The 26,699-nt window shown below is 35.4% G+C and overlaps 1 protein-coding gene across 1 annotated transcript; it reads right to left on the reverse strand.

Moving 5' to 3' along the window:
- Positions 1-4,668: 4,668 nt before the first annotated feature.
- On the reverse strand, positions 4,669-6,537 carry LOC131440343 (argininosuccinate synthase). Its single transcript, XM_058611576.1, has one exon. The coding sequence runs from the start codon at positions 6,519-6,521 to the stop codon at positions 5,286-5,288; it is 1,236 nt and encodes a 411-aa protein (XP_058467559.1). The 5' UTR covers positions 6,522-6,537; the 3' UTR covers positions 4,669-5,285.
- Positions 6,538-26,699: the final 20,162 nt, after the last annotated feature.

Consider the following 26,699-nt stretch of genomic DNA (forward strand, 5'->3'; position numbering starts at 1 on the left):
GTCACATACTCGGTATCGTTTTTCGCTTGGCATTTACGTTGCCTATTTATATGAGAAGAGTGATGCCAATCTAAAAAAACCCTTCTTAGGTACATGAAATTTCCGAAATCGAAAAAAAAAAATTTGATACCAAAAGGTTTAGAATAGCATGAAACGTCGAGATTTTGTGTCATCACGAAAAAAATTTTTTTTTGAAAAAATCGACTTTTTGGGACTATGGGGATATTTTGGGAATATCAAAATTCCCAGAAAGTTGATTTTTCCAAAAAAAAATTTTTGAGGTGACACTAAACCTCGACGTTCCATGCAGTTTTGAGACTTTTGGCATCAAAAAAGTTTTCGATTTTGGAAATTTCATATACTCCTCCCTATGGTGCTTTTCCAATTTAGCTCAAATTTTGCATGAGGGCTTTTTTCGAGGTGCTTAAACTTTTGAGCACTAGAGCTTTACGAAAATAGAGGTGATCCCAAAATTTTGGCACCCTTACATATATAGAGCGGTAAAAATCAACGTGTTTTGTCGGTTACGTCATTTATACCATCATATCTCCGGCACCAGAAGTCACAATCATTTGATCTTCGAACTTGATCAATGGCTCGATAGTAGCTTTCAAACAAGCCTAAGTTTGTTAAAATCGGTTCAGCCATCTCTGAGAAAATTGAGCGATAAAAATATTTTCGTAAAGTGCACACACACACACATACACACACAGACATTACCCGATCTCGTTGAACTGAGTCGAATGGTATATAACACCATGGGTCTCCGAGGCTCCGTTCAAAAGTCGGTTTTTCCAGCAATTCCAATACCTTTCTATAGAGAAAGCAAAACCAGACCGCAACGTTTTCCTTTTCGTTGTTTGTTACGTTGGGGAGGTTTTACAGCTACAAAATGGTGAATTTTTTCGTGAAGAATCGTAGTTTTGACTTTAAACAACCACCAAAAATTCAATAAAATTTCAAAAATATCAAACAGAAACGTTGGGGTCTAGAAAAACATTTATTCTATTTATTCTGCTTTGATTTGTTGACTTTTGATTAGTCTGCGCTGAGATACAGTAGACACCGCAAATCATGATTTTTAAGAATCGTTTTCAAAAATACCCCTTCACCGACTTATTTATCAATATTTTTCAACGAAAAAATCACAAAATGTTGTTCGAATGATGCTTTGTATTATGTAAAACGTTTGAGTTTATTTTGTTAAACGATAGTTCTTGGTCCCAAATTCATCTGAAAAAAAATATCTGTACAATACAGAATAATCTGTATATTTAGCAACCCTGGATCCCACACCAGAACTACGGATTGATTCAATACTGAAGCAATATTTGTGAAGAGTTTTCTTTTAACGTGATTTCGTTTGCATTTTTGTCGAATGGGCAATCCTATCAGTTACATAAAAGCAACATACAGAATTTTGATGCTGATTATTACATTTCTGATTTGCATAATTCAACGAAAGAATATCATAATGCTATACGGGACTCATTTTTGGCTTTCAGTTGAGTCGATTAGTGGGATTTTCTCCAAAAATAATCGATAAAAATCGTGATAATCACAACAATCTTAAAACCTTTTGCGTCGGATTAGTGAAAAAAATTGAAAAAAATTCCAAAATAGGGAAAATATTATTAAGAAATCAAATCTGGAGCAATCTCATATCAATCATACGAATATATGTAAAACTGTGGTAGTCTTCAAAATAATTTTCTTCGATTCTTGAAAGAATAACTGGAATCGGATTGTTTGGCCGTCTCCTGATAATGACTACCGATTGGAGTAGTTTTGAGGCCGGTTTAGAATTTTTTTTACGTTTTTTGTTTTGCCCCTTTAAGTGATGGTATTTAACCCATTTTACTCTATAATTCCGAAAACGGAAGTCGGATCCGGATGAGATTTGGAAGTTTTGTATGGGACTATAAGATCATTCATTTGAATTTAAGTTTGTAAAGATCGATCAAGCTATCTATGAAAAAAGTGAGTGAAATCTTTGAAATTGGAATTTTTATACTAATCATCCTATAATTCCGGAACAGGAAGTCGGATCCGGATTAAATTCAGAAGTTTAGTAAACGAATTTAAGGCCGTTCATTTGAATCTAAGTTTGTAAAAATTGGTCACGCCATCTCTGAGAAAAGTTAATACACATATTTTTTTTGCATTTTACCCCATAACTCCCGAACCGGAAGTCGGATCAAAACAAAATTCAGGAATTTAGTATGGGACCTTTCATTGGAGTTTAAGTTTGTGAAAATCGGTTTAGCCATCTCCGGGAAAAGTTAGTGTAAAAAACGTTACATACTAACTAAGAACTTCGGTTTTGAGGGATAGTTGAAGCAGTTTCCACAAACTTAGATTCCAATCAAAGGTTCTATGACTCCTTATATTGCAATATGAAATTTCCGACGGATCTGACTTCCGGAGTTTTAGAATAAAGAGTGCTAACAAAATTCGTCTTAGAGAGATGATGCAAAAAACTTTTAGAATTTTCTAAATAAAAGGTGATTTTTTTGAGGTTAGGATTTTCATGCATTAGTATTTGCTCAGATTTTTTGAGGTTATGATTTTCATGCATTATTATTTGCTCAGTATGCTTTGACATTTCATCATGAATAGACTTACTAACGAGCAACGCTTGCAAATCATTGAATTTTATTACCAAAATCAGTGTTCGGTTTCCGCTTTTTTATCGACAAATTTTGTTCAGCGATGAGGCTCATTTCTGGTTGAATGGCTACGTAAATAAGCAAAATTGCCGCATTTGGAGTGAAGAGCAACCAGAAGCCGTTCAAGAACTGCCCATGCATCCCGAAAAATGCCCTGTTTGGTGTGGTTTGTACGCTGGTGGAATCATTGGACCGTATTTTTTCAAAGATGCTGTTGGACGCAACGTTACAGTGAATGGCGATCGCTATCGTTCGATGCTAACAAACTTTTTGTTGCCAAAAATGGAAGAACTGAACTTGGTAGACATGTGGTTTCAACAAGATGGCGCTACATGCCACACAGCTCGCGATTCTATGGCCATTTTGAGGGAAAACTTCGGAGAACAATTCATCTCAAGAAATGGACCGGTAAGTTGGCCACCAAGATCATGCGATTTGACGCCTTTAGACTATTTTTTGTGGGGCTACGTCAAGTCTAAAGTCTACAGAAATAAGCCAGTAACTATTCCAGCTTTGGAAGACAACATTTCCGAAGAAATTCGGGCTATTCCGGCCGAAATGCTCGAAAAAGTTGCCCAAAATTGGACTTTCCGAATGGACCACCTAAGACGCAGCCGCGGTCAACATTTAAATGAAATTATCTTCAAAAAGTAAATGTCATGTACCAATCTAACGTTTAAAATAAAGAACCGATGAGATTTTGCAAATTTTATGCGTTTTATTGTTTAAAAAAGTTCTCAAGCTCTTAAAAAATCACCCTTTATAACAAGGCCAATTTGTAGGTTATATTGGTTGAAGGCAGTACGAATCGATTCTGGATTCGGGAATAGCTCAGCTAGTGCAATTCACTACGTTTTCTAAGAGATAGCTGACATGGTCTGCAAACTGTTTCAATATGTACTAAACTGATTCAATTTGAAGACTATGCTAGTTGTTTCTAAAACACACTTTTGTTCTCTTTTAAAAGTGAATTAAAAGTTTTTTAAAGAAAGCCATAGAAAAATGTATACGAAAGCCATCGTTACGAGTGCTGTAAAACTTCATTTAATTCAATAGAAATCGAATGTGAGCACACACTGACGATCACTCTACGACAGTAAACTTTGCATTCAAACACACAACCTTCGCTGTCGCACCGAATGGACATCATCCCGTCCTTCATTCGTTTCTCTTTCTACCGAAGCTTTACCACCGTCAGTTTATCTCTTGAAGTAACAAAATATCTCTTACAATTGAACCAGTCATGATAACTGAAATGGCAATTACAAAATAAACATGAATGAAATGTTCCCTCTTTCGGTTTTCATTTTTAATATTTCGGAACACATCTCAATACATTTCAAACAATCGAAATAACCCATTTTAATTTTCTGGTGATAATTGAAAACTCAAACCGAACCGTCACCCTCTGTTTATCATTATGGTCGAATAGAGTTTTGGTTATCGAGTTGATGTTTATGCCTATTCATTCACACTTGCTCACTACCCACAGTGAAGACAAGAAAGACAATGAAACAGATAGACTACTTGGTACTACAAACTGAGCAAGCAAAACTTCAAGTGACTAGCTATGGTTATTCATTTGACGATGAATTCTGGCCGCTTCGGCAACAAAGTAAAATGAATGAGAAAAGATATGCTGACCATAAAATTCCTTTTCATCAGTTTTACCGCACTGATCGTTACACAACTAGATGAATAAAATTAGTTTTTTCATTCGCTTTTGAATTTCCACACTTTTAGGCGAATTATTGGTATTATTAATGTATCGTAGTTATCGGCTATGTCATCGAGAAATACAATGGAACATGCTCTAACTCTTTTATGTTTAGTTATTGACATTTCATCTGTAGACGATAATTTTCTCAACCGGAATTGTCATCTTGGAATTGCTGGGGACACTTCGAACACAAGCAATTAGAAAAGCAGTTTAAAATTAATCTACACTGAACGGCCCATCGGACTGTGAAAGCACGAAGCATGAAAAATATACTCTATCTACCGGCGGAAATGTAAATTACCGCCCAATCTCGATTTATTTGATGTACTTTTGGTTCTACTCTACCGTTACTTCGTTCACGCCACGCAAAACGGGCTCGTTGGACTACTTGAAATTGGTTTTTGTGTAGCATCGGTAAGCATTGCAGCACTACGTATGACCAGTCTGTCCAGTGACTTCCAGCAAAAGGGTCTGGACACTACACGCCTCTTAAACGGCTGCCGTCCTTTGGACGGGGACCAACAACACAGTCATTGCATGCGATGGAACGATGGAAATAAAAACTCTCCTGGGGCGGAGTACAGGCAGGACAGTGCCAACATTGAACGCTGAAGGACAAGAGTGCCCGGAGGCTTGTTCAAACTGATGGGAGGTTCCGGACTAGTGCCAATATGTGTGAGGGGGTGATGTGGATAAAATGTTGTTTTTTTTCGCCGATGTACAGCCTTCGTATTCGTCGATGTTCGGTTGAAAAACCCTTTGTAAAGAGCCTCAATGATAGGGCGATTTTGTTTGCATTACGCAAGCAAGAGCAAAGTCAAGTAATCTATTTTATTTTTGAAGATAGTTCACCGGTTTATTGCGTAGTATGAGCTAGTTCAATAGAGTTGTCACTTTTATTTGGTATTAGCACTCCCGAATACTCGGTGATGTTCCTTCAATCTCATTGCATTAACCTCAATAAAGCCACTAGCAGCATACGGCGACAGAGTTCCATGAACATCCATCGAAGCCAATTCCTGATTGTATACGCTTGTGATAGATTCCCTGGAGATGGCAATTGCATGTCCTTTGTATACTTCTAGGACTACTTTTCCAGCCACGTTCCGTTGAGATGCAACAAGACAAGATCGAACATATTCCGCTTCTGGCGAGTACCAAAATCCATTATACACATAATCAGCCATTTTGAGTGCCAGGAATGATTTGACTCGGAATATCTCCCGATCTAAGCAATACACTTCCAAATCTTTGTGAGCCACATACAGTATTGAAGCACCGGGGGTTTCATAAACTCCTCGTGATTTTAGACCGAGGAATCGATTCTCTACCAAATCGATTCGTCCAACGCCATGTTCTCCTCCAATTTTATTCAAAAACGTCAGGATATCGAATGGTTCCTCCATAGTTTTTCCACTAATCAGCTCTGTCACTCGTATCGGGATTCCTTCCTTGAACACAATTTCCACTGTAGTCGGACTATCCGAACCCTTCAAAGGAGACGTTGTCATTTGGAACAATTCTTCGGGGGCGGCCACCGATGGATCCTCCAAAATGCCAGACTCATAGCTAATATGCATAATATTTGCATCCATCGACCAGGGAGATTTTGGTGTGGCACTTACTGGAATACCGTTCTTTTTGGCGTATTCTAACAAATCCTGACGACCTTGGAAACGTTCACAGAACTCTGGTAGACGCCAGGGAGCGATCACTTTGATTTTCGGGCTCAATGCGTAACAGCTGAGCTCAAACCTGATTTGGTCGTTTCCTTTTCCGGTGGCACCATGGGAAATGATCGTACAGCCTTTTTGGGCAGCAGATTCTATCAGGCCAATTGATATGCAAGGCCTCGCTAGTGACGTACCCAGCAGATACCGGTCCTCGTAGATTAATCCCATCTGAAGCGCCGGCCAAACGAACTTTTCCACAAACGTTTCTTTCATATCCTTGATGATCACATCTTTGGCACCGATACGAAGGGCCTTTTCCCGTGCCGCCGTGAAGTCTTCCTCCTGACCAACGTCAGCCATGAAGCAGATCACTTCGTAACCTTTTTCCAGTAACCATTTCAGAATACAGCTTGTGTCAAGGCCTCCAGAGTAGGCAAGCAGAATTTTTTCCTGAGACATACTGAACTTTGCGCCGGTCGACGTTTCAGATGAAACTGAACGGGATCGAATTGTTGAAATGCTTATGATGTAATTTGGCAGACGCTGATCGGTAGGTATTCGGGTTATCAAATAACATTGATAACATTGCATTTATTTACTAATGAGCTTAGACAGCCGCACTCGGAGGAAACTGCTGAAACTCTAAGGTGATTGGGTTATCGTTGCGTCAACACAAAGTGTAATTTGTGCGATTAAAGCAAAAGTTATGTTATATTCCAATCAGAGCTGCTAAATGTCACTATCAACGAGCTACTTTGCCCGACGAAGATTGGAAAGTTTATGTCACTGGACTGCTGCCAACCAGGCTCTACCAATCATCATATATTTAGTGTCTGAGAGCCGATCTGTCATAACTTGAATTTTCTTGAAATTACACTCACCAGGACGCTCATTGATTGCCGATGCGATTGATATTATCTTCAGTTATCCTGTCACTGCTTGATTACGATGTGACTAAATATTAATCAAGCAGCATAAACATTGAATTAAATTTATGTGCACCAATAAACTCCGAAATCCGATGACTTTTTACAAAGAACAATTAACTTTATCAATTTATGTTTATGTTAGTACTCTCATGGAATTTTTTTACTTCAACAGGGAATAGGAGAATGAGAGAGAGAACAAAATGCGTCACCTGTCTTTGACTGAGTATACTTCTACTTGGTCATTGAACTATCGAGTATCTCATTTGACAGACACTTTGGCCGTACTGATTACAGTTGACGATGATTTTAGTCAGTCTGTCAAGGTCATTTGACATGACTGACAATTTACAGCTCTGATTCCAATACATTGCTTTCGAACAGTCGAGACTATTTACTGTTGCCATAAACACATCGACGATGGAAAATTATTGTTTTGGCTTTCTTTTGTTTTTAATAACACTTTGCGGGTGGACTTCATTCATTTGATATTAGTTGACTTCATTTGCCTATAGAGGCACTTTGAACAGCCTAGCAATCGCTTATCGGCTCTTGCCTTCGATATTGCATACAATGGTAATTCATGCGTGCAAAATTGTATGGTGATTTTGAACGAATTTTCGTTCGTGTGCCTTACACAGTTTTAGAGGTGTAGACGTCTTACTTTACTATCGTTTTGATCGTGAGCAGTGCCGTAGTGAGCTATTCTGGCACTCGAGGCGAACTGAAACATATTCGCCCCTGCCAAACACCATGAAAATGAACATATATTATTCTATTTTTTCAAAGGCTATTCTAAGTAACATTTTTACTTTTAGTAAATACAGTCTTGAGTGTTATATCATAAAGAATCTAGGTAACAAACAAAAAATCTACCAATATCAGGAATGTAAGAGAAATTGTAAAATATTATTTAGTTATAAGAAATTATTTTTATACGTAATAAAAATAAAACGAAACATATAAGGAGTGTATCGAAAATAAGCTATATAAGCTACATTTGTATTGTACGCATGTATTTGTGATGGTTTTTTATGCTCAAATCACAGAATACTATTAGTTTGGCTGTTAGCTTTCGTTTGTTTATTTGTTTGTGCGGTTGAAGTTCTGCGTTTTCAGAATATCGCGTATTGTAAAGGAAGTGAAAATTAGGGTTCTGGATACATGGCTAAGTGAGAAGGGTACTACTATGCGAAAATTGGCGAAGCGGTTTGGAATTCATCATGCCATTGTTCAAACCATCATTTATAAGTTTGGGGAACACTATTCTTTGGATGAGCTACCAGGAAGAGGCAGAAGACCCGGTTCTTTCAACCCGACCAGAAATTTCTAGTGGCTAGTAGTCATTACAGCGTTAACGTTTTTTAGGTGACAGTGTGTCATATAGCTGCAGATTGCAGAATCCAATTCAACCATTAATGTTGGTTGAAAACAACATTTTAATCTTCTAATTCAACTAAAAAATTTTTTGAATGGGAATTGTGTGTCTTAGCTAAAAAAATGACAGCGTTGGTAAATTCAACTAAAAAAAATAGCCATTTCAACTAATAATTTATTATTATTATTAATGGAATGAGAATTAAAAAATCTAAATTAGCAAAAGTAAGATTTTTTTTGTGTCAAAAAAATTACTAACTAAAATAAGAAAATCAACTAACTCTTTCGCCAAAATGCTGATCTCGGCCTTTCCGTGAAATATTTACGAAATTACATTAATGGTAGAGGTCACGATTCTAGGTTCTAGATACAAGCGATGATTTATTCATAGAATATTTACAATGATTTTGTGAAACAACTCTAGTTCAAATCTTTATTATTTTGGATAGCGCATGCGGTATTAATAAAAATTTATTTTCAATTATTTTCTATATTTTCCTTGTGTGTTATCATCCGGACCCAATTTTAACCTGCTTTGTCGTTAACCGGATTCGATATCGTGCTTTAAAAGGCCACAGTTTTTTTTCAGCAAGCCGATGTTATTCGTATTCACGTCAATCTGGTTATGTCTCTGACATTACTCACCCGCTTTTTGTTGACGTGAATATTCCTACTTCATTATAGGGTACCTTTCCAAAATTCGCCCTATGATGAATAGGTAGAACTTAATCGTGAGTATCTTGAGTTGTACTAAACGATAACACATAATTGCTTCTCCATGTCATCAAAAATATTATCGGCAATTTTGAACAGTGTGTAACAACCATAAACAACACAAAAATTGAGTTAACTTAAACTTTTGGAAACAATGAGGAAAATTTATTGCGTTTGCTTGCCTTTTACACATCCTTACGAGACGGTTTTGAAATAGCCAGGCACATATCAGTTCCGATGTTCAACTGGACCATCGTCGAAATCAAATAGAATTTATTTTCGGAATTCAGCTTCAAAATTTGGTTCCAGAGTACAGATTAAGAATTCAAAACTAAGAATCTGGAATTGCATTCTAGTTCTGGAACTAGATTTTAAAACCTCATTCAAAAGGTAATTTTTCAAGAGGTACAGAATTTGATTTAACAAAAACATAGAAAATTTGAGAAAATTGGTGAAATCTTTTTTGGAATCGATAGAGCGATCAATATAATTTAATATTTGAAGATGATTTCATGAAAACCACGGCTGGGCTTTCGATGGCCCATGCGCAAGGTTCAACTTTGGTACACTTTCTCCAACAGATCGGTCACGAATAATGCCACCGGTCTATAATCCACACCAAACAGTGCCGTATCCATTCTACCAGAAATGAGCTTCGTTGTTGAACACAATTTTTCGATAAAAAAGTAGATCTTCTTCCAACTTCATCAGCGCCCATTCATAATTAAATTATAGACCAAACTGAACAAGTTTGACAATGACGCAAGACACGGTTCACGCGTGATCTGTCAAGCACAGTGTTGCCAAAAAGATACCAGCAAAAAAGTCACCCTTTACTTCCTCAATTTATTTGAATCCAGATTTCTGGTTCAGAAATTCGCTATCAAAAATTCTGGAACAAAAGTCAAGACATGAATTTTAGAATAACCAGAATTTAAAACATGACTTCAGTTTTAGAATTTCTTTCCAGATTTCAGGTTCAGAATGCAGAACCTAGGTTCTGGAACTTAGTTTAGGTTCGGAATTCAAGTTCAGAATGAAGTTCAAGAACTAAATCTAGAATTTGGATTCTGAAAATGAGATCAGTTACAGAACTCTATAACTAAATTCATGAACTGAATTGATTATCTGGATTCCGAACCTAATTTTGCAACAGAACTCAGAGCCTGTTACAGGCTATGAATTAAGTTCTTGTATTCAGTTTTAGTTCCTGAATCCTAGTCCAGAATTCAGGTTCTGATGCAGATAAGTAAATGATGGCAAAAAGTATTTCTTAGTTGTAAACATCGGATTCGGTTGGGTTCCATAAAAATATACCCAAAAACTGTGCAGTTTTTCTCCAGTGACTTTATTCACACAGAAAGAAAAGATGAAACTTACACGACATGTAAACCGATAGTACTATGAAATAGATATCAGTTGAAACTAAAATTTTTAGTGATGTAAAATTACATTAAAATTCATTTAGTTTTTCATTGAACAAGACTGTATATTTACAAACCGCTTCGTTTTGTAATGTAAATTTCCATTCAATTGCCTGCTCCAAATATGTGCATGAAAATAAATGTAAAATCACAAAATATTCTGTGTATCTGTGTATTTGCACTTTCAAATTCGAAATTTATCGTGGGCGACCAAGGCCTACGTCAAAAATGCTTCCTCTGTCATCAAATTCAGAGCTTCGCTAGAGTTTATATATAGAATTCAGACCACAGACAAAAAAAAACAACAAAAATTTTGTACAATTTGTTTGTGAGATCTAAATTTTAACCTGGGTTATTTGAATAGAAACAATAAACACTAAGGAATCATTTTTAGTCGCTTAAAAAACATACACAGTCACAGAAACATGCACTGCCAATGGCCCCTAACTTTAAAATACATTTCCATTGAACAGTCACCATATTCTTTCTGTCCAATCACCGTTCAACTAATCGGTGCCCGGTACGCCTGATGGCAATTCAATTTCTGCACAGGAAATGAGCATCCGTAGTGTACAATTTGCCACAAAATCGTATTGGTTCCGTTTTATCTACGAGGATTGGTTAAAACCGTGGTAACAAATTTGTAGCTCAGCTTTTATATGTGACTGAAGGGTGGACTAATTAAATACCATTTTCTTTGACATACCCTCATTATTTTATTGATCTATTACGCTCTCTATTATATTGTACCCCAAACAGATATTTTCGAATACAGTTCATCCTACAGAAAATAAAGCGAAAATAAACTTCATTACTCTCACTGTTTTTGCATTGTTTGACTACAAATTTCACAATTTAACATAAAATAATGCAACAAACTAACACTGAACATCATTGTTTTCGGGAAATAAAACATTGATAATAATTATAACTTATTTTTGTAATCAAACATTACACTAGAAAATTAGATACGGTAAATTAACGGACGCAATAGTGAGCAATCCAAGGATGCAGTATAAAGTGTTTGAATTTTGAATCATGATATAACATCGCACTTGTGCAGAAATCGAAAACGCATTTCATACCCATTTTGGAGACGCATTAGATCGAAAAAAACATTCGATTTTTTCGGAGATGACTGAATCACAAACTTACTTTTTACACAAGGGACTGTCCATAAAAGACGTCACGCCGCAAGAGGGAGAGGGGTGTTTCATAAAACATGACCTTTTGTGACAGGGTGAAGGGGGGAGGTTTTTGGAATGTGACATCCAATATTTTCAATGAGCGCATTTTTGAAATACCTAATTCTATTACTGCTTTGCCCTATTTCCTGAAAAAATCTTCACAATAAACGTTTACATTCTATAGGAAACCGTGTATTTGTTGATGTAAAAGCTTCTTCTTGTAAATTCGGAAATGAATGATGCAGCAAATCATTTCTGTTGTGATCAACAAAAGTGCACGGAGGAGCGAGTAAATTAGCGAAATTAATTAATTTTGCTCATATGAGTAAAAAAGAAAAATATGCCTTCAACCGGTTTAACTTAAGTTATGCACTGACAATATTTTCAGTAATTTGATTATCTAGCATTGATAATAGTACATCATAAGAATTTCTCTTATATGATTCTGATGCAGTTTATTCAATTGTACTCCATTTCAAAAAGGGCGGGAGATCAACGATTTCAGACGTAGATCATGTCATGTCTTATCTTGATCATATGTGATTTAACTCCACCAACATCAAAGCTTATCGAATCATCCAATGATTGAACTTATATAAATCAAGAATCATTTTAGCTCAAAATCACTACCCATTGTGTGACGGAAGATCAGTACCGATATTGATCGATGTGATTTAAAATTCACTGATCAACTGATCTTGAAAAGATTCTTCGGCAGTGATCTCGTTTTGATGAGGTCTTTATTTTCTTTATTTTCTCAGCCCTGTATGCTACACTAAGGAAATATTATTCTTTACCTAAAACAATAATATATCTGTGTACCCCTAGGAGGAATAAAACAGATGATTTAAATGTTTCATCAATTCCAACCAAATACTTTTGTTAATTTATATAATTGATAGGGGGACGGGTGTAGCGTAATGGGTAAGTCGATGCCTTTCACGCAACCCACCTGGGTTCGATTCCCAACCCCGCACATAGGGTCAGAAAGTTTTTCTGGCCCGAAGAGGCGAATGACCTTAAGGTTAAAACCTCTATAATCGAAAGAAAAAAAAATATAATTGATATTAATAAAATAATTCCGATGATTTTGTAGTTTGTAGGATATTTTTTAATCTAATGACAGCATGTAATAAATCGATTTTTCCCTCATATTTGTATGGTTTGTCATACATATTGAGAATGTATTGAGATGAATTTTGTTTATTTTGAATTCGTGACATGTGACATAGGGGTGGAGTTTCTTTGCTTCTGTGACAATTTTGTCAAAGGGGGGATGGGGAGTCAAAAATCGTCAAAAAAAAAGCGTGACGTCTTTTATGGACAGCCCCCAAAGTTTATGTTAAAAAGAATAATTCCAAGAATGTGTTGTCAGGGTAAAGTGTTATAATTGTGGACACATTTCTTAGCGTATCGATATATGTTCTTCGAGAATGTGGATATTTCATTGCATTAAGACTGAGAAACATTCTGGTTCTGGAAGAAGTGTTGAAAATTGATTGATAATGACATATTTTTCAAAACGACCACATTCTCTGTTTTGTCGTTTGCCTTAGACATAACAGCCTAGCACTCAGCTTAGCATAAATGGAGAGACCTCTTCAAATCAAGAAACGAAAAGGGCGTATTAATATTTGCGTGCACTGTCCTCAAACCGTGTTAAATCGGAAACTGTAAATTGTACAAAAATGGTGTCCAAGAAAAAGTTGTAGGAAATCGATTGGACACTGATAAATAAATATTTCCTGTAAGAAAAAGTTGAATACTTTTTCAAAAATTAGACAACCAATCGAAAAACTAAAATTAAAAAAAAAACGTTTATATTATTTAAAATAATTTTATTTTCAACCTTAACTTAAAACCCAAATTATGGTTCAAATTTGGTTAGTGTGAATTTATAGATGACGAAATTTCAGCTTAAACAATTTACTAACAATTACAAAACCTCGAGTTTTTGGTAGAAAAATAGTCATTTTGATGCCAGAATATAATTCTACACATTAAAAGAAATAGATTTACTCAGGATTTCCTTTCTCCTAGAAGCAGTCGTTAACGAGATATTTAGACATGGAAGTCAGAAAATTAGAGTAGGTAATGCCAGAGACATAGCCACGAGATTCGAGATGTTGATTTGATACTGTTTGACCGTTTGAGATTTTGTAGTGCTGAAAAGGACCATTCGGTTTCGGAAGATTGCGTTTGTATTCTAGGAATTAGAGCGGCAGTTTAAGACAGTATTCTAAATAAGTTCTTTACGTTACTGCACGTTGAAGCCCTAACAAGGATTGTTAGCGGTTTCGGAGTCATAAAATGAAAATGAATTAAATTGATCGTTAGGTTTCTTTGATGTCAATGAATATGAATTCTGGAACCGAATTTTTTAACTGAATTCTGGGACTCAGTTTTTGATGCTAGATACTAGAACTGAATTCTATTCCTGCACTCGGCAAACGGCATTCCCGAAATGAATTCTAGAACGGATCACTGTGTTTTGGATCTGAATTCGGAACCTGAATCCTAGCACTGAACTCTGGACCTAGATAGTTTCCAGAATTCAGCTCAGAAAACCAGATCCGATGTTTAGTTCAAAAATCTTTAGAAACTAGTTGCTGAATTCAGTTACACTTCTAGAATTGTGGAGTTGAATTTTGGAATCAAATTATAGACCTAAATTTGGGTTTAGAATTGTGAATTCTGTACCTGATCTCTGGAATGGAATTTAAAACTAAATTCAGGAGATAGAACTATATTTTGAATCTGTTCTTGTATTTCAGTCTGAAGTTCCAGAACTTCAGTGTCAGATCTCTGAACCTGAATTCTAAAACTAAATTCTAAATCTGAATTCTAGAAAGGAATATTATGACAGAAATCTTGTCTAGCCTCCATTTCAATTCCAGTATTAAACTAGAATTGAGATCCAAGTCGAGAATATTACATCTATTAACATGTAACGGCTCCCTATTTCATCTGAGCTCCTATTTCCATCTCATCCCTTCACCTCATTACTTTGAACATGAATAATATTTTACAACTTACCAGAACCAAACTGTGAAATGTTTTAAAATGCTGTATGTTTTCATAATTAGTAATGTTCACTTGCCACTTGTTTAATTAACGATTTAAAACTTCAAAAATTACCCGACAAACAATAAAAGTCTTTAAAAATATGAGATGAAAGTTTTTCACTTAGTTCACTTGATTGCGTTTTGTTTTCATCTCATTTGGTTTCGCAAAGTTGCCAAGTTATCTCATATTGTTACAAAAAATAAATTGTTTTTCTTCTTCAAATTATTATCTAAAAGTATGTTTTTGGTATCCGTGACATTATTTTAATTATATTATTGATATCAATATTTAAATAAAACTGTTTTGGCTTCGAATATTACCAGAAAGAGCGTGTTAAATAGTAATGAAATAACCATTCTGCAAATCTAGTAGCACTGGTTTCATTCCGCTATACGTCAACATAACGCTGTGAAGTGTGTGTGTTTCATCGGCTGTGCACAGAGATGCCAGATATTTTCATAGAAAATATGTATTACGTTGCATAGAAAGTCTATATCTGCTCTATCTGTTTTCACTAATAAAATGATGTTAATCATAATCAATTATCTGCATAAAAGATTTATGCATTTTAACATGTGATTTGTCCGTTGATTAATAAACTTTTAAAGAATCACTGCAATCAAATACTAATAGATACTCAGAGAGAAAAGTCTAATTTTTTACTTCTCACTTTCTATGAATCTGTAGAAATCTGTATTAAATTAAGGAAATCTGTATAAAACCTGTACTTTGATTTAAATCAGTATGCGAACGCAAACATCTATACAATACTGATAAATCTGTATAAATGGCATCTTTGGCTCTACACTTTGTTTTAAGAAGGGCTAATGAATAAATAGTAACAATTACATTTTAGTTTTTGTTTAAAGTTCACCAAATTAACTTTACAGTAAAATTTTAAATTTGAAGCAAAAGGTAACGGAAACGACCGAAAAATTTTTAAACGTTGAAATGATTTCAAACTGGTTCTAAAAATATCGTATGTTGTCATTAGGCCGTTTTTAAGAAGAATCCAGACATTTTGAACCTGACAGTGTAATAGTGGAATATTTTGTTTTGATTGTTGTCGCTATTGCTAATTTATAGGATGAATAAAGAATCAACGATAGGATAAAGATCCATTGAGATGGAATTAGGAGCAGAGTAGTGAACACATCATAAGTGTTTTTAGCTGTTTTATGAATATTTGTTAAATTTTCAAGAAATGTGAATCAATTCTCCATGTGGAGCACGGCGAATGAAGCAGTAATATGAAATAGTTATAGTGATTTTAGTGGCTAAATCGGGGTTTGAAGGCGTAGTCCTTACAAATGAGATGAAATAGGGAGCCCTTACCCTACTTTTCTTTACGTTTCGTCTTAGACTCGTGCAGAGCAGTTCAAATTGAACTGCTTAGTGCAAACTTAAACAGTTCAATTTGAACCGCTAAGCAGACGTAATGTTAATGCTATTGTCGAAAACGTAAAGTTAATGACGTGTCGAACGAAAAAAGAAAAAGACGTTTTCGTTCGGCTCGTCAGAAAAGACATGGCACTTCGGTGCCAATTGAAAAAGTGTTTTGCAAATAGCATTAACTTTACGTCTGCTTAGCGGTTCAAATTGAACTGTTTAAGTCTGCCTTAAGCAGTTCAATTTGATAAGACGAAACGTAAAGAAAAGTAAAAACGGTTATGTGCCCAAAGCACAAACTTAGGATAACCTCTAAATTATGTAATAATAGATTTTGTGTCTGTATTGATGTAAACTGCAGCTAAATTAACAGTGAAGTTAAATGACTAAATCAACACGATTTTTTCTAAGTGTGGTCTAAGGACTAGAATCAAAATCCTGGTCTCAGACCTAAATTTCGGCTCAGAAATCCTGGCTTAGAATCAAGTTCTGAAAATCGGCTTTTAACTTCAGAATTCTGGTACTCGATTCAGACTTTGGATTTTGGACGAGAAACTGAATTTTAGATCTGGATTCCGGAATTGAAAAAATCTTATCTTGGATTCTGAAAATGAATTTCAGAACTGAAATCTAGAATTGGATTCTGGACCTGGATTCAGTCTGAACTGAACGAGCCAACCTTTTCATCTTCTTAACTTATAAAGCATTTAAGGAAAAGTTTACTTCGAGCTATTTAAGGTGTTCATACTACTTAGCATTCTATCACAAATTGCTAATTATATCTCCGATGACGTGGAGAAAAATTATATTGATACGTTGAACAAAACACGAGATGTTCACGATCTAAAACTTATCACTCTCCCGGAGAACAAATTTTGAAAAGGTGTCTCATAGTAAAGTAAGACGTATTCACGTCACAAGGAAGACGTATACGTTAAAAAACTTTTTTATTCGATATCATACGAAAATTTTTCTTCAATTCAATGCAGATGTAATGAACAATAAACTATCTGGCACAACTTACACACTCTGAAGTCAACGAAACGCACTCAAATCGACATACAAAAAATCCAATTGAAAAAGAGCCGAGACAAAATGCGAGATTTTTCTAATAAGAATCTATCAGGTGTACAACTTTGCTTCCGCCATTTTCCGATAGGTGCCTGTACCGGCTGAGGCTGGTTAAAATACATATATTTTTTATTTATTTTTTTTTTTTAACTATTTATTGGAATATGAGTTAAAATTAAATTATTAAGATTTAAATTGGGTGTTCAGCCACAAGTGGTGACTTTTCAGCCCTGTTATATATATATGATTTGGTTATTACCATGAAGACATCATTTGCTTCCGCAATTCTGAGATTTTTGTGTAGGGAAAATTCTAAACCTACTTGTATTGTGTAATGGGGAAAAGGAACTTATATACTAACTTACTAACTAATACAGAGAGCGAATCGATTCAATTGAAGATTGCATCGATTTTTGTCGGAATTTGCTTATAATATTATGTGACATTACATCTAATGGTTCTATATTTGTGAGTCTGTGTAACTCATTTGTACTAAACCAGGGAGGACGCTTCAGAATCATTTTCAGAATTTTATTCTGAATCCTTTGAAGCGTTTTCTTCCTGGTGGAACAACAGCTTGACCAAATTGGTACCGCATAAAGCATGGCTGGTCTGAAAATTTGTTTATAAATTAACAATTTGTTTTTTAGACAGAGCTTAGAATTTCTGTTTATAAGAGGATATAAACATTTAATATATTTATTACACTTTGCCTGGATTCCTTCAATGTGATCCTTGAAAGTGAGTTTTTTGTCATACGTTAAACCTAAGTATTTAGCTTGATCAGACCATGTCAATTCCAAGCCATTCAATTTGAGAATGTGATTATTGTTTGGTTTTAGAAAAGAAGCTCTTGGCTTGTGAGGAAAGATAATTAATTGCGTTTTTGCTGCATTTGGTTTAATTTTCCATTTTGACAGATAATCACTGAAAATATTTAAACTTCTTTGTAGGCGACTGCAGATCACTCTTAGATTTCTACCTGTGGCTAACAGACTTGTGTCGTCACAGAATAGCGATTTCTGACAACCAACGGGTAGATTTGGAAGATCAGAAGTGAAAATATTATACAAGATTGGAGCTACACTCGAACCCTGCGGAACACCGGCTCGTACGGGTAGCAATTCAGATTTACAATTCTGATAGCTAACCTGAAGAGTACGATCAGTTAAATAATTTTGAATCATTTTGATCAAATAAATAGGAAACTGGAAATCAGACATTTTTGCTATTAAACCTTTGTGCCAAACACTGTCGAATGCTTTTTCTATGTCTAGAAAAGCAACTCCAGTGGATAACCCAGAAGATTTATTTGATTTTATCATGTTCGTTACTCTGACAAGTTGATGGGTAGTTGAATGTTCATGACGAAATCCAAACTGCTCTGGTAAAAAAATTGAATTCTCATTTATATGAGTCATCATTCTTAACAAGATAATTTTTTCAAAAAGTTTACTGATAGAAGAAAGTAAACTAATTGGGCGATAACTTGATGTTTCTGCTGGGTTTTTATCAGGTTTTAGGATAGGAATTACTTTAGCGTTTTTCCATCTTTTTGGGAAGTAAGCTAATGAAAAACACTTGTTGAAAATTTTAACCAGGAGTCTCAAGGCAACATCGGGAAGATTTTTAATAAGAATATTAAAAATTCCATCATTACCAGGAGCCTTCATGTTTTTGAGTTTCCTAATAATTGATTTAATTTCATCAAAGTTCGTCTCAATAATGTCATCGTGTGATAACACTTGGGTTGAAATATGATCATACTTCAGTGAGACTTCATTTTCAATAGGACTCACAACGTTTAAATTAAAATTGTGGACACTCTCGAACTGCTGAGCAAGTTTTTGAGCTTTTTCACCATTTGTAAGAAGTATTTGATTTCCTTCCTTGAGAGCAGGAATTGGTTTCTGAGGTTTCTTAAGAACCTTAGAAAGTTTCCAGAAAGGTTTAGAATATGGTTTAATTTGTTCAACTTCTTTAGCGAAATTTTCATTTCGCAAAAGAGTAAATCTATGTTTAATTTCTTTTTGTAAATCCTTAACTATGTTTTTCATAGCAGGATCACGAGAACGTTGATATTGTCGTCGACGAACATTCTTCAACCGAATGAGCAGTTGAAGATTGTCATCGATGATAGGAGAATTTAATTTAGTTTGAGCTTTGGGAACTGAAAGATTTCTAGCTTCGATAATATAATGATTCAAATTATCAATTGCTGTGTCGATATCCGCAGAATTTTCTAAAATAGTTTCATGATCCACATGATTTTCAATGTGAGATCTGTAATCCAACCAATTAGCTCTATGATAGTTGAAAATAGAACTAATTGGATTAATTATAGCTTCGTTGGAAAGTCTGAATGTTACAGGAAGATGATCTGAGTCAAAATCAGCATGAGTAATCGGTTCACTACAAATGTGACTTTGATCTGTTAGAACCAGATCAATTGTAGACGGGTTTTTCACGGAAGAGAAACAAGTCGGATTACTGGGATGAAGAACTGTGAAGTAACCCGCTGAGAGTTGATTATGAAGTATTTTACCATTACTGTTATTTTGCCTACAATTCCATTGGACATGCTTAGCATTTAAGTCCCCTATTACGAAAAATTTCGATCGATATCTTGTAAGTTTTTGCAAATCGCCTTTAAAGAAATTTAATTGTTCGCCGGTGCATTGGAATGGCAAATATGCTCCAGCGATGAAATAAATTCCATGAATGGTTTCAACTTCGATTCCCAAGCTTTCAATAACTTTAGTATTGAAAGAAGGTAAAATTCGATGTTTAATTTGCCGTTGGACAAAAATGGCAACTCCACCACCAATTCCAGTAAACCTGTCAAATCGATGAACCACATAATGTGGATTACTTTTCAATTTTACATTTGGTTTAAGAAAAGTTTCTGTCACAATGGCAATATGAATTTTGTGAACTTTGAGAAAATTATAAAATTCATCTTCACTCGATTTCAAAGATCGAGCATTCCAATTTAAAATATTCAAATAATTATTTAACATCACTGTTAAATTTTAAATTCATTATAATATTATTTGCAAATTTCCATCCGATTTGAAATGCTTCAAAAAGTGATGAAGTCGAATTCATTTGGATGATCATTTGAAAAAGTTGATCTTGTAGGTAGATCATTTTATTTTCAGTTATATCGCCTAAATCGACTTCATTTAAAGAAGCGAATGGCATTGAAGGAATATTTGTAGGTAGACTGCCATTAGAAGAAGATGATTTGGCCGGTCTACCTATTAATAAATTGTTTTCGTTAGAAGAAGAACTGCAAGGCGGTCCTGTGTTTTGATTATTTACATTAGAAGAAATAGGAGATAGATTTCTACCTAATATACCAGCATAACTGACATTAGAAGAAGATGATGACGAGGTCGATCTACCTGTCAATAAATTGTTTTCGTTAGAAGACGAATTGGCAGGTGCCTTAGAATAATTTTCAGGTATATTCTGTAAATTTAAGGTCGTTGATTTGACTTGTTGTCTAAGCGAACGAGCGTTTAAAATTTTTTCCCTGACAGGACATTTCAAATAATTGGATTTATGATTTCCATTGCAATTTGAACATGAAAATTTATCAGTGGTTTCATTCATTGGACAAACGTCTTTCGAATGCGATTTACCACAATTCAAACACCGTATATCCATATGACAATTTTTGGTTCCATGACCGAAGCCTTGGCAACGACGACATTGCGTTAAGTTAGCAATACGATTATGCCGTTTATAATGTTCCCAATGAATTTTAATGTGGGAAATGAAACGTACTTTTTCTAAAGTTTTCAAATTGTTTACATCACTTCGATTGAAGTGTATTAGGTAAAGTTCATGGGAAATTCCAGAGCGTGGTTTAGAAGTACCATTCGCTCTTTTTTTCATAAGTATTACTTGGGAAGGGGCAAAACCAAGCAATTCTTTTAGTTCATTTTTAATTTCATCAATACTTTAATCATTTGATAATCCTTTCAAGACAGCCTTGAAGGGTCTGTCTGATTTTATATCATATGAATAAAATTTATGAAGTTTTTCGGACAAATATCGAATAAGACGTTCGTAATCTTCCAATCCATCCACCAAGACTCGACATTCTCCTCTTCGTCCGATTTGAAATGAGACTTTTACTTCCGGGAGAAAAGTAGAAAGCTCAGTACGGAATGCTTTGAAGTCGGAAATCATCACCGTCACTGGTGGCATAGATTGATGTTTCTTCCCAGAACGACAAGCGTCCATTTTGGGAATTTTTGAAGAATTTTCTTCTATGTCGCTACAATCGGATTCAGGAAGAATCTCGTAAATATTGTTAGACGGCATAGGATCAACGGAAGGGAAATCCGTCCGTTGTCTTTTATTTTTACATTCAGATTCTATAAGATCGTGAATGTTATTAGAAAAATGTTGAATAAAGGATTGTGATTTATTCCGTATTGAATTATTTTTAGCCTTAGGCTTGTTGCCTTTCCGGTTGGACGCAGGCATTTTTGAAATTAATGAAATTTTAAATTAAATTAACTAGGCTAAATTAGTCTTCGATTAGACTCCTAGCTAGCCTTAAAAAAGGCTGATTAATTTCTTAGTCGCTCTAATATCACTCTTTGTATCACTTAGTCACTCTAATATCACTCTTTGTATCACTTAGTCACTTAGTTAGTGATTCAGGTAGCCTTGAAAAAGACTGAAGCCTTGAATCAATGAAACTCTAGGTAGCCAGAAAAAAATTCCAGGAGCCAAGAGCTATACGCGTGCGGTGCGAACGACTGTTCAACACCGACTGATAAAATACATAGATGATAATGCCTTTAAAGTGAGTATGTACAGTGCCTAACGAATTGTCATCGCCGTTTCAGTGACAGTTGTTCTTGTTTTCGTATTATTCACGCTCGAAAATGTCTGTTTATGTGCCCAATTCTCGCCATTGGCGGGAAGTTTTACTTTTCTGTTACAATTTGAAAAAAAATGCAACTGAAGCGCATCGAATGCTCTCAGAAACTTACGGTGATGCTGCTCTGAGTAAAAGAACGTGTCGGGAATGGTTCCAACGTTTTAAAAATGGTGATTTCGATGTCGAAGACAAACATGATGGTGGAAGAGAAAAAACCTTCAAAGATGAATAACAATTTACTACGAGTTCTTAAAACCGGGTGAAACCATCACAGGAGATCGCTACCGAACGCAACTGATGCGCCTTAGTCGCGCGCTAAAAGAAAAGCGGCCACAGTATCAAGAGCGATAAGAGTCGCAAAAGTAATCAAAAAGTACCTGGAAATGCTGAAATGGGAAGTCTTGCCCCACCCGTCGTATTCCCCAGATGTCGCCCCTTCTGACTTCCACCTATTCCATTCGATGGCACACGGCCTGGCAAATCAACATTTTCAATCCTTCGAAGAGTTCGAAAAATGGATTGCTTCATGGATAGCGGCAAAAAAGGACTTCTTTTTTCGAGCCGGGATCCGAAAATTTCCGAAAAGATGGGAGAAAGTTGTCGCTAGCGACGGACAATACTTTGAATAATACATCTGTAAGCACTTTTTCGCAATTAAGCTTTAAATTTTGGAAAAAACGGCGGAAGCAAAGTTGTACACCTAATATCATAGTGTAAATTTTCACTAAACTGATGATTTCACTTCCGATTTTCATATTTCAACAGACAAGTGATTCTAATAATTCTTTATATAATATTTAGAACCCTGAGAAAGAGCGATTTTGTAGAATATTCCCCATAATTGCTCATTTTTCGTTGTACTTTGTTCCGATGCAAACGACCAGCAGCTGGATGACGTTATCACTCTTGTTTGAAGCGAAACTCGCATTGCGACCGACCCACAGTAGAACTGCTTCTTATGCGAATCGATTCAAAACGAAAGCAATTTTGGTGAAGAGTTTTTTACGTGATCTCGTTTGTGACTTTTTCATACATGGGCGATCCTAACGGCCACAAAAATAGCAACATACAGAATTTTATTGTTGATTATTTCATTTCGAATTTGCAACTAAATAATTGCTGTACGGGATTCATTTCTGGCTTTCAGAAGGGCCAAATTATGAAATTCTGTACGACATTAAAAACTTTTCGGAGTCTTTTTCTCGAACACGAAATAGTCAAATACTGGGTTGTTTCCCACTCGTTTGGTGCGAATTTCGCACTGCGAAAAGTACACAAAGCTAAACAAATTATTCTACATTTGCACTTAACTGATGATTTTTACCTCTGATTAGCAAACGAGTAATCTTTATAGCTCTTTAGACAACATTTGGAGCCATTAGAAGGGCTAGTTTTGTATGATCCCCATTGTCCTCTTTTTGTTATATTTTACTTCAATGCAAACGACCTGCAGTTGGATGACGCAATCGCTATTGTTTGAAGCAAAACTTGTATTACGAACGACCGCAGCAGAACTGCTTTCTGTGCGGATTGATTCAGTACTGAACTGAATTCTTGATACTGGAACTGGAACTGAGCTCTGGACCTGAACCAACCGGAATGATGTAGTTACTTTATTTCCTGCTCAGTCTACTGCGCAGGCTACAACCTACCGCAGTAGGTGACATAGAAATGAAATTTTACTTACTACATCAAAACCGTCGGCTCGGGTACGAGAAAGGTGTCATGAGTTTTCTCCTTTGAAACTTGTTGATGCCAAACATTTCAGAAAACTTTAATTTTGAATTATTTACAACTGAAAACGTTATCATAAATTGATGATCATATTTCCGATGGCGTGAAGTAAACATTATGTTGATATGTTAGATACAACAAGAAATATTTACGATCAAAAACTTAGCACTCCTCCAGAGGGTAAATTTTGAGAAGGCAAAAGAATGTCGTATTCACTACAAAAAGGGATGATTACGTTTGTATTTCAGGAAGAAGGGCGTCAGTCAAGGTCATTTGTACAGTTGAACCTAGAAGAAATCATTACATAAATATAATCGTAGCATAAATCATACAATCGCTCATTTATTTCAATGCTTCGTACATCTCAATATTTAAGTGGAAGAAAGTATCAAAATGCAGTACGGGATTCATTTCCGCTAATCAAAAGGGTCAAAGTGTGGAATTCTCTACGATATTAAACACATTTTTCGAACATTTTTCTCGATCGCGTTGCAGTCAAATGTTAGCTTTATTTGCGTCCGTTTGACAAAAAGTGCACAAAGCTAATCAAATTATTCTAGATTAGCACTATACTGATGGTATTTACTCGCGATTCGCAAAGAAAGTTTCCTTAATAGTTAACTTTAGATAACATTTAGAGCCATTAGAGCGGCTGATTTTGCATAATGTTTCCCATCGTTGTCCACTTTTCGTTTCCTTTTCCTCCAATGCAAACGACCCGAAGTTGGATGATGCAATCACTTTTGTTTGAAGTGAAACTCACACTGCGAATGTCCAACATCAGATATGCTATAATTAGAGAAAGTACTCAAACAGGGAAAATGTTAAGAAAACAAATCTGGAGTAATTTTGTTATACTTTCGTGTAGTGAAATTTTGAAAATGCACCCCAGAGTAAAAAAACGTAGTCCTACGTCAAAAATGATAAGTTTCTAAATATCTATTTTGCTTCCGTGCACAATCATAAAACTTAAGAGCAGCAATATATGGATTGAGAATCGGTCACAGGAATATGAACATTTTCTTCATGGTGGGATTGGAAGTCATGACGAATAAGAATTAAATTTTATTTTAGATGATTGCAAAGATTGCTTTTGATAGCACTATGCACGAAGTTTATTTGAAGGTGCGTTGAAAAACAGAGGGCTTAGATTGAGCTTTTCACACTCTGTTCGATGGATTGGTTGAAAAGGTAAGATCAAAATTGGTGTAGTTATAACAACAGCATTGTGCATTTGTCCAATTTTTCTATGATATTGCATTTGACTCAATGACAATTTATTGACTGAAAATCAAGTAATCCGCAAAATAACACGATGACTCCACTATTAAGATGGCTATTGGTACAATAGCCCTAGTTGGGCATCCACCATCTGTTAACTCTTTTCGGGTTTTGAAGGTGGTGAGATTCTGGAAAGAATACAAAAAGAAATAATAACGGTGAACTGACCTCCGCGTTCGTGTGATTTCGATTATTTTTTGTGGGGATACGTAAAGTAATTGGTTTATGTGAATAAATCAGCAATGATTGCTGCTTTGGAAACCAATATTCAACGTGTCATTGCTGAAATACTCTCTCAAATGCTTAAAAAGGGGGCGAACATTGGACCTCCAGAATGACCTTTGTGGGAAATCGTCGTGGCGGTCATATGCCCGAAAACATATTTAAATGTTAAATGTCTAGAAATTATCTACCAAATGAAGAAAACAATTGACCATTTCATAATTTGGCATGTGTTTTATTTAAATTTCAAATCAGCAAGCACTTAAAAAATATATTTAATCCAGCGATATATTTTAGTCACATCAAATGAATGTAACTGATATACAACAATGAAAAACTAGTAAAATCTTTCCCAATTCCCTATGTGTGTGTGGATTACATCCAAAGCCCGAAACTTCCCGTCAACATTTATGGATTTGTGTATTTCTTCTATTGGTTTTCAGCAGCAAAGTGTAACAAAGAACAAATGAAACAGAACCACCTATGATACTGGTGGAAATTTAGACCACCGTAAATTTAATTTTCCCCCGTTTGTTTGCACTGAGGCTTACGGTTTAATGCACCGTCCGCTTCGGATAGTACCAGAGATTACAGCCAAACAACCAGACTGGTATCGGTTGACGATTATTGTCCTTCGCGAGGATGCGCTCCGCGGTGAATCCATAGCCACGGGATGAAATCGATGGTGGGGGGAAACGGTTTAAAGTGGTTAACCGTTTTCGTATAAGTTTATTGCTCACGATAATTGACCAGGAATAATTAATAGACTCGGTGTACATAACACCAATCCGTTTTGAGTTCCTAAATAGCTTCTAGAAAAACCTGTGACGGTTGTTAAATAATTCATATTCAAAATAATAAATTTTAAACGTTACGAGTATTTCGCATACATTAATGTGTTCAAATACAATGGAAATCGTAAGCAGATTGTGAAAATTAGAAAAAAATGCATTAAACAGCTCTAAGGAGTTGTTCGAACTGCTAACGTAGAAACACACAACTATCATCAAAATCACTGCTGAAATTTGTTATTAATGTTTCGGAAGCAGTTTTTTGTATTAACTGATTTGTATCTAGGTACAAACAGTGGTTAGGTATAGAAACCGATTTTCGATTGCATTGAACCTACACTCAGGTAAAATAATCTTTGAAAGTCATAAGAACTAGGGGAACGTGCCACTTGAGCCAATTAGTTCTGATTCCTGATGAGGGAAGTTCTTCAAGACCACTTGTTAAAAGCAATATTTGCATACTGAAAACTGGTCACATAATATATATTTTCCCAAATATATACAAATTAAAACTTCTTTTTTCACATTACGCACTATTGATGAAATACATAA

The sequence above is a fragment of the Malaya genurostris genome, chromosome 1, assembly GCF_030247185.1.
Source record: "Malaya genurostris strain Urasoe2022 chromosome 1, Malgen_1.1, whole genome shotgun sequence".
Taxonomy (NCBI): domain Eukaryota; kingdom Metazoa; phylum Arthropoda; class Insecta; order Diptera; family Culicidae; genus Malaya; species Malaya genurostris.